This window comes from Trichomycterus rosablanca, chromosome 3 (genome assembly GCF_030014385.1).
Source record: "Trichomycterus rosablanca isolate fTriRos1 chromosome 3, fTriRos1.hap1, whole genome shotgun sequence".
In the NCBI taxonomy this organism is placed as follows: Eukaryota; Metazoa; Chordata; class Actinopteri; order Siluriformes; family Trichomycteridae; genus Trichomycterus; species Trichomycterus rosablanca.
This window is the reverse complement of record NC_085990.1, coordinates 15,887,866-15,901,500: the sequence shown is the minus strand read 5'-3', so window position 1 is coordinate 15,901,500 and position 13,635 is coordinate 15,887,866. Positions and strand designations below refer to the sequence as shown.

The 13,635-nt window shown below is 41.3% G+C and overlaps 1 protein-coding gene across 1 annotated transcript in view; it reads left to right on the top strand.

Annotated features, from left to right (window-relative positions):
• LOC134310981 (cingulin) overlaps positions 1-13,635 on the top strand; it is a 63,696-nt gene that overhangs the window by 24,983 nt on the left and 25,078 nt on the right. Inside the window, exons 2-5 of the mRNA XM_062992781.1 lie at positions 3,747-4,004; positions 4,517-5,117; positions 9,609-9,712; positions 10,289-10,358. Of these exons, the coding sequence (XP_062848851.1) occupies positions 3,748-4,004; positions 4,517-5,117; positions 9,609-9,712; positions 10,289-10,358 (1,032 nt within the window). The 5' untranslated portion in view covers position 3,747. The remainder of the gene's footprint in view (positions 1-3,746; positions 4,005-4,516; positions 5,118-9,608; positions 9,713-10,288; positions 10,359-13,635) is intronic.

Genomic DNA, 13,635 nt, shown 5'->3' with positions numbered 1-13,635 from the left:
TAGTGAAAGACAGTTTACAGGTTCCACGTTGGTCTTTGTACCATTTATTTCTTTGGGTTTGGGTTCAAAAGAAATAAATTCACCCTAAGGTTCAGAAAAAAGAGTTACATGTGGTTGAAATAATATACTTGTCCTTTTATCTTTATGGATTGTATTGGTTTCGCTTGAGAGGATAAGAGGTAAAGGCTTTATGTTATTTATTGAACCTGTGTGTGGTAGGAGTACCTTCGATAAATCATCACCCGTGAGAATATCAGTTTTATATAGTGCTTGTTATGTGTACATACACTGATCAGCCATAACATTAAAACCACCTCCTTGTTTTTACACTCACTGTTCATGCTGCAACCAGAGCTGGATTCTGAGTACATCGTATCGAATCCAGCTCTGCCTCACCGGTTCAAGGCTGAGTGGCTGTATGAGCAACGATTGGCCGGTTGCTCAGTTGGGGGGGCGGGACAAAGAACCGGATGTGGGTCTCTTTCTGTCAGAATGCGATTACGACCTCTGTCGGCTGATTAGAGGCGCCTGCACAGAGATGAGGAAGAGTGCCCTTAGGGTGTGTCTCTTCGCATGCAACGCTAGGTGGCGCCAAACTCATCAAAATGCATCTGGCTGCTGCCCATGTTTCGGAGAGGATATGGGTTAGCTTCGATCTCCTCGGTCAGGGCAGGGTTCGGCATAGACAGAGGAAGCACGATGCAAATTGAACAATTGGATGCGCTAAAGTGGGAGAAAAGGGGGGGGGGGATGAAATGTAGTTTAATCTATTAGCTTTGAGGCGTATGCTTTTCTGTAGGATTTAATTAACACAGTGGCTTTTAAATAACTCAGAACAACATGACATTGTGTGTGTGTGTGTGTGTGTGTGTGTGTGTTTTGTACTAACCAAACAATTAAAGCTACATTGCTTGAAGTTCCTTAATAACCTATTTTGTGAGTGCTTTTAAGGTGGAATGGGGGAGACAAATACTCAAAGATGCAAATGCATATAAATATATATATATATATATATATATATATTCAGCAGCTAATGCCAAAAAGTTCAGATGAAATCATTTTGAAATTAAATAGTGCACTAAAATTATCATAGTTTATTTAGTTTCCTATAGAGAATGTGTAGACTTATCAAAATCCATGAAACGATTAAAATGATTTTTAATAGAGCTGTTTCATCTTTTTCTCATCCCTCCTAATTATTGAGTTCAGGTGTTTCAGCCACAATTATTACTAACCGTATACACAATCAATTATATAAAACAGCGGTCCCCAACCTTTTTTGCACCACAGAGCGGTTTCATATATAAGATATAATTTCACGGACCGGCAGGGGCGGGAGGATTTAAAATAGAAGAACTGTACAATGCTGTTTCTGAGATACTTTAACCTAGTTGACTGGTCATAACAGTTTAGTCCTTATCAAGGACACTCAGGTTTTTATGGCTGATCATATCCGCTGCATTCAACATGTGAACTATGAGTAAATATTATCAGCCTTAAATTCCATATATCCCTGATCATCACATGCACATGGATTTTGGAGCTGGTCCTAATTATTTGTCTGATCTTTCTATAGCTATGTATGTATATTGTTTATTTCTTTTTTATATTGATCATAATCTGAAATAGATTTAAAAAGTTTTTACCAACAAACCCTTACAGCACACTGGATTACTTATATTTATAAACATGTGAGTGGTAAGGGTGGCAGAAAGGCACCAAAGAAATTGCCAGCACAAGTTTGTTATTAACAACATTAACAACATTACCTCAGTTCGGCTTCATTGCTGCACTCGATGAGCAACAGCTCATATCAGCAAAAGATAAGGAAAAGATTAGAAGGAAACACAGCAGCAGCTGCACAGAGGACGATCAATATTCCGACCCTCACCTTGACCCAAACAAAATGTTTCAGTACAGAGCAGCCAGAGAGAAGCATGTTAGTAAGGGAGGAAGCTGTTTTGTAAAGGGAACTCAAATTCAAAACAGCACAAACAATTAATTAGGATTTATATGAAAACATGGAAGAAATTAGCAAGGGTAAATGAGAGTTTGGATCTCAGGAGTGCCACTGACTTGTTGGGCGCATGTAGACATGACTGGCTATGTGTTAGTGGGAGGAAGGGAGTGGCCGAACTGCCTAGCCATTGGGAGGTGCACTTCTTGACAGTGCGTTCTCAGTGCTGGCTCCAAGCCTGGATTAAACAAGGATGGTTGCATCAGGACCGGCATTTGGCATAAAATCAGATATGCGGACCAGAATGAGCCAAAAAAATATATAAAGGGGAGGGGGGGGTGCATTAAAAGTGCATATTTCTAAACCCTGCTTTGTCCATAGGCAAGGCAAGGCAAGGCAAGTTTATTTGTATAGCATCTTTCATACACAGTGGCAATTCAAAGTGCTTTACATAAGGGAAAAAATTAATTAAAAGCATTAAAACATTCCTGAGATCTAGAACCTCAGAAAGACTTCTTGCAAACATTTAGTTACAATTAAGACAACATGAAATTCAAACGAGAGATAAAAAATTAAGAAAATTAAGAATTAAAAGAAAATATTGTAAAATATACCCTACAATTTAGGGAATATGAAATTAAAACAAGAGAGATAAAAAATTAAGAACATGAAAACTAAAAGAAAATATAGTAAAATATACACTACAATTTAGAGAATCTGAAATGAAAACAAGAGAGATACACATTATTATGAGGGATTAATTGTACTTATTAACAGGGAAATTACAGTACTAAATACTAACACTATCCCACAGACTGACAGCAGACAAAGTAACTTACACTACCGGTCATCACCAATAGTACAGTGTTCCAGTTCTACTGCCACACAATGACGCTCATATAACGATTTTGTCCATGTTGATATCTCCGTCTTACATAGACAGTCGTCCCAGACGTCTTTACTGTTTATCCTTAAACTACGGGTCAGGTGGAACACACAACGTCACCTTTTCTAGTACTATGGGCCAGACGGTATCACACAGCGTCGTCTGATTCCCACCGGGGTGGAACACACAGCATCACCTAGTACTGATACAACACAGGTACTATGGGCCAGACGGTATCGCACAGCGTCGTCTGATTCCCACCAGGGTGGAACACACAGCATCACCTAGTACTGATACAACACAGGTACTATGGGCCAGACGGTATCACACAGCGTCGGACCACAACCATGATTGGAAAGGAAAGGAAAGAAGCCTTCCCCAAACTGTTTCCATATTTTCTACACCTGTTGACAATACGTCTGGCTAAATCACCTAAATGCAATAATTAGGTGTGGTGTCTAAACACTTTTGGCCAAGTAGTGTGTAAAACAGTAAAATAAAATAACATGTACTAATGACACATACTTGTATTCATTTATTTATCTTCATGTGGGGTCCTGTTTGCCCCCCTTCCCTGACATATCCGGTTCAGTTAAGTCTGTATGTAGATGCTGGACCGGCCAATAGCACCATTGGGTATTTAAACCCTGGATCCCAGTGGCAGTGGATTAGTGCAATTTACCATCATGTCACCTGAGCGCCACATATACACCTTCTGATAGGTGAGCGATATACCCTCTATATACCAGTATATCATCATAGCACCATGCTTTAGGTAAAAGTCATATTTTGCTGCACCTATTGATCATTTACATAAAGATACCAGGCATTACTGTTACTGTTACAGCACTCCTCAAACACAACCTACCCTCACATCCTCTTTTTGTCCACTTTTTATTCCAGAATGTCTGCACCTGTCTCAGGCAGGAAGACCCCGGTGGACCACGGGGTTCAGATCCGCTTCATAAATGACCTCCACGACACAGGAGGTGGTGGTGGCGGAGCGCGTCGCGACGGCTCGGGAAAATCTGCATCGCGGTATGGCGTGGCCGTCAGGGTGCAAGGCATCGCAGGACAGCCATACGTAGTGCTGAAAGATGGAGAGAAGGGGGACTCGTATGGAGTGCAGCTTCGAACCCCATCGTACAACAGCTTACACAGGTATCAAAGTTCACGTTCATACAGGATACAGAATACCTCACCATTAAGACTTTGTGAATCTCCATCTAATCCATGCTGATTGAAAAGTACTGTGGAATAGCACAGGCCCCCTACGATACCGCTTCTTTTTACCAGTTAGTAATGTACAATGACATATTCATAACATGCACAGAGTAACACGGGGTCCTTAAGTATTAAGTGCTTCTACCAGACAGTATGAGTCACTGTAGTCTAGTATGCCAACTCACCATTACCAGATTTGAGTATTAGCAGTGACGTCCAGCCTTTTTTCATTTAGACATGTCCTATAGTGGCTGGGCAACCGACCGGTGGTGGTGTGCTAACGTAATCAATACACCAGCCACCAGTCTTACTGTAAGTTAATGCTCATTGTTTTAGAATGGGATGTCCAATAGTCTTGGTCAGGTGTCTAAATACTTTTGGCCATGTAGTGAATTTTACATCTAATTTCAAGTTGAAATACCTGCTATATTTGTCTGTTTGACCCTCAGAAAAACAGAAGACGAATCAGTGTCTGGTCAGTATCTCTCAGCCTCAGATGGCAACGCTCTGCGACGGGCTCAGTCTCACGGCTCTCTTCTGGACAGAGACAGCGGCGCTGGCACTGACTTCAGACGCCCCAACGGAGATGGCCGATCCGGGAGCTACGGAAACCTGGACGGAATTGGTGTGGGGATGGAGAGGAACAGTTGGGGTGGCTCATACCAGGCAGGACTGAACGGGGCTCCGCAGAGAGAAACTCTGAACACAGCAAACAGCTACTACGCCCCGTCCGAACCCTCTTCAGATGCTCGTTTATCTCCTAATGACAGACGGGCCAAGATTGCAGGCGGCTCTTCAGCTGGACAGGATGGGGGTGTCGGGAGCTCCTACAGGGGACGTGCTCCCGGTCTTGATGCAGGAAACAAACCTAATTCTGCAACGTCTGTTCTTTCTTCTGCTCAGTTTGCTCCGAATGCGTACACCTCCCCTCAATCATCAATAACTGCTTCGACTTACAGTAGCTCGGGTCGGACCTCTGTAACCATGACCACCGTTTCATCGAAGTCCTCTTCTGCTTCAACCAACAACTGGTCTTCAGTCGATACACGTGTGAGTAGGACAAGGAATTTATTTAATTATTTAATTTTTCTGGTCCTGTACAGAGTAGGGACTGACCAATATGAGCATTTTGAATGGTTACAATAGCTATTATTAGCTCTAAGAGACCACATCTGGACAAATCTGGTCTGACTAATTATGTGTCCAATAGTATCCCATCACCAGCCACAATTTCTATTTAAGATTGTTAGATGGGGCTTGAGGCGGCACGGTGGCTCGGTGGGTAGCACTGTCGCCTCACAGCAAGAAAGTCCTGGGTTTGATTCCCAGGTGGAGCGGTCCAGGTCCTTTCTGTGTGGAGTTTGCATGTTCTCCCAATATCTGCATGGGTTTCCACCAGGTGCTGGTTCCCACAGTCCAAAGGCATGCAAGTGAGGTGAATCGGAGGCAAAATTGTCTGTGACTGTTTGACATTAAACACTTGAACTAATGAATCTGTCCTGTAATGAATGTTACCAAACAGTGTAAAACATGACGTTAAAATCCTAATAAATATATACACCGACGAGGCATAACATTGTGACCACTGAAAGGTGAAGTGAATAACACTGATTATCTCTTCATCACGGCACCTGTTAGTAGGTGGGATATTTTAGGCAGCAAGTGAACATTTTATCCTCAAAGTTGATGTGTTAGAAGCAGGAAAAATGGACAAGCGTAAGGATTTGAGCAAGTTTGACAAGTTGTGATGGCTAGATGATCTCCAAAACTGCTGCTCTTGTGGGGTGTTCCCAGTCTGCAGTGCTCAGTATCTATCAAAAGTGGTCCAAGGAAGGAACAGTGGTAAACCGGCAACAGGCTCACTGATGCACGTTGGGGGCGAAGGCTGCCCCGTGTGGTCCGATCCAACAGACGAGCTACTGTAGCTCAGATTGCTGAAGAAGTTAATGCTGGTTCTGATAGAAAGGTGTCAGAATACACAGTGCATCACAGTTTGTTGCGTATGGGGCAGCAGCAGGGGGACCAACACAATATTAGGAAGGTGGTCATAATGTTATGCTTGATCGGTGTAAATGAAACTGGGCTTTTTTGCACACCTTTAAGGGACTTGTAAACTATATTACCAAAATTATGTAGACACCACTCTTTATTGGGTCCAAGTGTTTCAGCCGCACACTTTGTGAACAGGTGAATAAAATAAATGATTGGATTTCCCCCTGCATCTGTAGGGGTGGGGCAATGGCTAAAACAGAAATCCTCGTTGCGGTTTTAAGTGCAGCCTCTGCTGAGCAATAGGCGTGCCTGTGAGACACCACCCTTGGCAGGTGTAAAGGGCATCAGCGAGGCACCTGACAGTCTCAGCTTTCCTTAGTCTGGGGTGTGGGGGTGGCAGCAGCTATGAGAGAAAGGGATAAATTCCAAATTGCCCACAACTGAATTGGAATGCAATGGGAGTATAAGATTACCACTGGATGTGGCTAGATTAGTTTGGAAAAGGGGTTATTTGTTGTACTTTGTGGGTGCTCTTAGATCTCATGTAACATATGCATGTGAACGTTTGACTTAGGACTCATAAAGAGTAGGAGTATAGAATATGTGCAGGCTGAAGTGGTCAGGTTCAGGGGACACTCACATTTCAACTGGGAAAATGCTCAATAGGCCTTGTACTTGGATCTGCCTCTGGACGAGATATTTTCGATTAATGACCACTGCACAGTGTAAGCCCAGCAAAATTATGACATCAGAGGTTTAACTTTTTATTGGTTTTAATTGATATTTATTGATGTTTTTATTTCTTTTGATTTTTTTAAAACAGCATCCTTCTCACACCATGTTTGCGAGTGATTTTTTTTAAAGGAACATAACCGTAGCAGATTACAGAAAGCTGATCCTGCTTATCGGCTGGAGAGCATGTGATTTGGATTACTGTACCGGTGTTCACTGACTGACCCTCTACTCAAATTACTGAGTCCACTAATACATAGTAGATTAGTTTAAGTAAGAGCTGTTTATTTTTAGCCTTACCTGCTAACTCATACTGCATAGCATAGTAATGACATGTTAGTGGTGTACTACGCACATTGTTCATTATGGCAGTATGTGATTTGCGACACATTGACTTTCACAAGGCCAGTTTATATTCAATCAATCATGGCCAACACATGGCGAATACTAAAAGTGAGCAATTCTGTTATTGAAAGTGAATGTTAATAAAATAGACTTACCATTTGATTCAGTTCCCCTGAAGGCGTTTTGACAAACACAGCCAAAGCCCAGCAATGCATTGAAAAAAGTGATTCCAGAGGAAGCTGGACACACTATGACCCTAAAAAATATTTATTTATAATTCATTGTTCTTCTTGCTTGCCGGACACAACTTCACATTTAACTGAAGTTATCTGTTTTTTGTTTAGTTTTTTCCATCCAGACATTGTATATATAGGAATTATGTCCTAAATATTAGAAGTGTACTAATTACAGTAATGTGTGTAATTTAGTTGTTTTAATTGCTGCCTGAACTTTGAGCTTCACCTTCATGAATCATAGATTGGCGTGTACAATTTGAACTGAGTTTGTTTTAATTGTACAAGCCAGACTACAATTTTAATGGCTACAAAGTATACAACATGTTAAATTAATGAGTGTCAGTCGCACCAATAGCTAACAGGGTTAATGAGTCAATTTTATAAAGCAATTTATATTTTCTAACTTTTTAGCAAGAGTATAGTGGAGGCTTAGGACTGTGCCCCAATCCACAAAGCAAGGTCTATAAAGGCATGAAGAAAAACTTGGTTTACAGAAACTACTGTACAGTGTCCTGCACAGAGCCCTTACCTCAGCCCCACTGAACAGCTCATGAACTAGAACATCAATTTAGGCTTTCTTGACCAACATCAGTGCCCAGCCATACAAATGCTCTGTTTCTTCCAGCCTAATGATCTACAGGGGTTGGACAAAATAACTGAAACACCTGTCATTTTAGTGTGGTAGGTTTCATGGCTAAATTGGACCAGTCTGGTGGCCAATCTTCATTAATTGCACATTGCACCAGTAAGAGCAGAGTGTGAAGGTTCAATTAGCAGGGTAAGAGCACAGTTTTGCTCAAAATATTGCAATGCACACAACATTATGGGTGACATACCAGAGTTCAAAAGAGGACAAATTGTTGGTGCACGTCTTGCTGGCGCATCTGTGACCAAGACAGCAAGTCTTTGTGATGTATCAAGAGCCACGGTATCCAGGGTAATGTCAGCATACCACCAAGAAGGACAAACCACATCCAACAGGATTAACAGTGGACGCAAGAGGAAGCTGTCTGAAAGGGATGTTCGGGTGCTAACCCGGATTGTATCCAAAAAACATAAAACCACGGCTGCCCAAATCAGGGCACAATTAAATGTGCACCTCAACTCTCCTGTTTCCACCAGAACTGTCCGTCGGGAGCTCCACAGGGTCAATATACACGGCCGGGCTGCTATAGCCAAACCTTTGGTCACTCATGCCAATGCCAAACGTCGGTTTCAATGGTGCAAGGAGCGCAAATCTTGGGCTGTGGACAATGTGAAACATGTATTGTTCTCTGATGAGTCCACCTTTACTGTTTTCCCCACATCCGGGAGAGTTACGGTGTGGAGAAGCCCCAAAGAAGCGTACCACCCAGACTGTTGCATGCCCAGAGTGAAGCATGGGGGTGGATCAGTGATGGTTTGGGCTGCCATATCATGGCATTCCCTTGGCCCAATACTTGTGCTAGATGGGCGCGTCACTGCCAAGGACTACCGAACCATTCTGGAGGACCATGTGCATCCAATGGCGGTGCCGTGTATCAGGACGACAATGCACCAATACACACAGCAAGACTGGTGAAAGATTGGTTTGATGAACATGAAAGTGAAGTTGAACATCTCCCATGGCCTGCACAGTCACCAGATCTAAATATTATTGAGCCACTTTGGGGTGTTTTGGAGAAGCGAGTCAGGAAACGTTTTCCTCCACCAGCATCACGTAGTGACCTGGCCACTATCCTGCAAGAAGAATGGCTTAAAATCCCTCTGACCACTGTGCAGGACTTGTATATGTCATTTCCAAGACGAATTGACGCTGTATTGGCCGCAAAAGGAGGCCCTACACCATACTAATAAATTATTGTGGTCTAAAACCAGGTGTTTCAGTTATTTTGTCCAACCCCTGTATTTCTTAAACCAATTGGCTGTCACTGTTAACTTCTATACTTGAAACTGAATAAAACATAAGAATAATTTTAGCTCAGGGGTTCATGCACAGTCCTAGTAATTGGAAGGCTATTGAATAAAGCCCCACCACCGCCCCATTGCCACTGTTAGGCCCTTGACCAAGGCGCTTAATCCTAAGTTGTTTGCATTGTAATCGGTCACAGTTGTAAGTGACTTTTGATAAAATTATCTGCTCAGTGTAAATGTAAATGCGTCCTGTGCGTAATGCAATTATTCTTATCAACAGTGTTGTACTTTGTGTGCTCTTAGATCTCATGTAACATTTGGAATCTCTAATTTCTGTCTCCAGGTACCTCCTGATCTTCTGATGGATCAGAGTCAGAGCTCAGGGGCAGAGGTTACCAGTGAGGAGGGTCAGATCCAGCAGATAATCTACGGAGTGCTACGGCAGGGGTAAAGCTTCACACACAGTTCTGTTCACTGGTTCACATTAAACCCAATAAATTTTACCATGTTTATTTACAGTCTTATGCAAAAGTTTGTACACCCCTGGTCAAATCCAGGACTCCTAGACATGAGGTGTCCCAACTTTTGCATAAGTCTGTAATTACACAGAGTAATAGTTGTTTCACTGACAGTTACACTATATGGGCAAAAATATGTGGACATCTGACCATGAACTTGTTAAACGTCCTGTTCCAAAGCCATGAGCATTATTTTGAAGCTTTACCTCGAACATCCTCTTCTCTTTTGCGAAAGGAGCATGTCTGTGGAATCCATCCCCATTCAGTAAAAAGAGCATTTCTCAGGTCAGGAACTGTTGACGACCTGGCTCACACTTAACGTTCCAATTCATCTCAAAGGTGTTCAATGACAGACAGCTGGCAACCTCACCTTTTTGTACAGGGGCACAGTTATCAGTGTTGGCCATAGCATTGCTTGTAGCTGAAACTAAGTAATGAAGAGGGGTGTCCACTTACAGTGTAAGAGATTAATCAAATGTGGCCCTTTCTGCTTTTTCTGTCTCAGGAGCAATGAGAATGATGCCACAGTTAAGCGCAGAGCCCGAATCATCTGCGATAGGATCCAGGGGTTAAAGGTACACTGCACACAGGCAGAATCACTGCTGTCAGAGTGCATACAACTTTTATACTTACAGTTGTGGTCACAACTTTACATACACTCATAATTATATGTATGTTATCAAAGTCCAGGGATGATTTCGAAAACTGTTCTTCCATTCTTTTTTCTAAATGAATGTATAGAACAAAATGTCATTGCATTAAAAAGATATAGGTACATGTAATTAAATAAAATTTTTAACTTTTATTTATGCACTTTTTTTATCCAATTACCCAGTTCTTCAGTATCTTCAGTATCTTCTCTCCTGCTGCAGCCCTCCTTGACCGAGGAGGGCTGTAGCTAATACACACCCTCTCTGACGTGTGTAATAGCCAACTGCTTCTTTTCACCCGTAAGCGACGGGTTTACACAAGAATCAGTATCGCACATGGAGGGCTATGTTCTGATCTCCATTATTCCCCATCTCTGTACAGGCGCCTTTTACCAGCCAGCTGAGGCTGCATTTGCAGCAGTAATAAGGAATCCCTTTGGCCCGCCCACCCTCAGACATAACCAATCGTTTTTATGTAGGCACCCGGCTAGCCGATAGCAGAGCTGATATTTGAACTTGAAAACTCGAGAGCTCAGTAGTGGTGGGCTAGCTTGTTAGACCACTCTGCATCACATGAGCGCCCTAAACTGTGCAGTTGTGTTTGTATTGTGCTTTAGGCTGCAGCCCATTTTGAAGTAATCAGCTTTACCAATGGCACTTTTAAAAGAATTTTGTAAGGAAGCTGTCTGATGACTATCTTTGAAGTGAACTGTGATTATCTTTGAAGGGTACACTTCAGCTTTCATACTTCCAACATTCTTGGCTATGTTCATATTTCGAATGGCAAATAATGGGTTTATTTAATAATAAGTTTCAGGTTTGGAATACATGAATGACTGAGGTATAAAATGTACAATAATTATATTTTACAGTGGACCACAGTTGAGAAATATGTAGAGAATAGAGTGGTCCTCCGAATATCCTGAGGCCTGTAGGAATCTGCCACCGCCTTGTTATAGGCACCTGGTGGCTCCATGTGTATCAGAGAATAAATTGGGCCAATGAAAACAATACAAAGGAAAAAAGAATAAACCAAAGCCAAAGCTTCTATTTCATGTGCTGTCATGTGCATCGTTTTCTTTCAGCTTCAGTCCGGCTTTAGCATTGAATCATGCTAGATCTTTAGTGCACCAGTAAATAAACATGTTCAATTAAAGGTTTGGAATTTGGATCTGTGGGCTTGTTGGCATGCAGTGAGACTCACTAACATGCAGTGCTTAAATGGGCATCACAGTAAGGGCTTTTTGAGAGTTGGCACCAGTCTATGTCTTATAATGAGTTGGCCGCAGACCAACCAACACTTGGAACAGCTGAGCCCCAGTATACTGTATACACAACACATACTCAGCTTGCAGACACGTCACTGTCGAGCTGTTCGGAAAATATAAAGCTTTATCATTTTAGTTACAGGTTAACTACTGCATTTAGTAAAGAAGTCAGTAAAGAAAATCCATATAAACGAGCATCAGATGCAGCTATACCAACCCACAAATATACAATTTATAAAATATACAAGGAAAACCTAAAGTCTGTCAAAGCTGGTGCGAGTAAGTACAACCTGACTTTTTACATTTAATATTTACATTTTCAATTGGCCTTAATGACTCTTGTTTATTCCTGTAGAAAATAGGGTAATAAAGGAATAACGTTCTGTCATCTGGGCAACTGATATAATTTAAGGGAAAGGAAAAACTTTAGGGGGTTAAAGATTGAACATTCACTGCCCATTTTATGAGCTACACTTACTATATAAATGCACTATGTGGGTATATGATTCTAGTCTCATCTATTGCTCTGTACATTGTCACCCCTACCCCCTGAACAAATGAAAAAAGTTTAGTTTGTAACTTTAAGGTGTGGAACAAGCGGTGTTATTTCCTCTTGAGTGATTTTAGGTGCGGTGTTTCTTTGGGTCATTAGGCCACCAATGCTTGAACCATGATAAATACTAGGTTGGTGGTGTGCTGATTATAGACTGTGGGATAATTATAACACATTGATGTAATTTAATCTGGTAATTTTATGTTACATGCTGCTTGTAAAGCATGTGTCTTTATTACAGCTTCTGTTTAGCTGTTGAAGAAAGATTTTAGCACCCATGGGCTTTATATATCTTTTGTTAGCTATATTATTATGCTGAATAGCTAGAGAAATGTCAAAGGCTGCCTGGCAGATTTGTTAAAAAAGGCTCTTAATGGCAAAAAATAGAAGGAGGTTTTTCAGCCACGCCCCACATTCACTTGGGGTATTAAATTTTGCAATTGGACTGTGATTACTTTTCATTGGGCACGAATACAGCACTGCTTGGACTGCAATACAATGCTTGTACTTCGTTTTGTTTTGGCACATTTAAAGCGGCACATTTAAAGCAGCACACTCACTAGTTCTGCTGTGAGTTAATCACATTTCAAGCTGATTTGTATATAATTCGGATACACATTTAGCATTTAATTCTTTTAAATGCAAACCTTTAATGCAACGGATCTTTTTATCTTGGCACATTTTGATTGTATACAAATCTGACACAAATTCAGCATGTTGTTTTGTATTTGCAAATCCTTGTGTACTGTATTTCAGTAAAGGGGTCAAGCGACATTAAAACAATGTAACTGAGATTTTGCTACATGTTCTACATCTACATGGTACTATGGAAAAGCAATGACTTGTGTATTTCATTTCACATTTTGCCATTGTAGTGATTGCATTTCAATCTGGCACTGATCAGCCATAACATTAAAACCACCTCCTTGTTTCTACACACATTGTCCATTTTATCAGCCCCACTTATATAGCATATAGAAGCACTTTGTAGTTCTACAATTACTGTAGTCCATCTGTTTCTCTGCATACTGGGTTAGCCCCCTTTCATGCTGTTCTTCAATGGTCAGGACTAGGGCTGTCGCGGTGAAAGAATTTCCCCTTTCGGTATTTAGCGTGGCTCAACACCACGGTATGCGGTATTATCGCCATTTTTTTGTTTTTGAAAATTACTTAATTTATCTGGATTTTAGAGCTATATAAACAAGCTTTATTGTTAGGCTATGATTCAGTATATTATTGCTTTTTAATGACGAAGATTAGACAGCTTTAAGACAAATCAAATGCGTGTTAATTGTTAAATACAGAACAGAGCAGGGATGCGCAATAAGAATGCACGTCTTTTCTCTATTAAAAAAAGGTTTAAATTTAGCTTCTAGTCTAG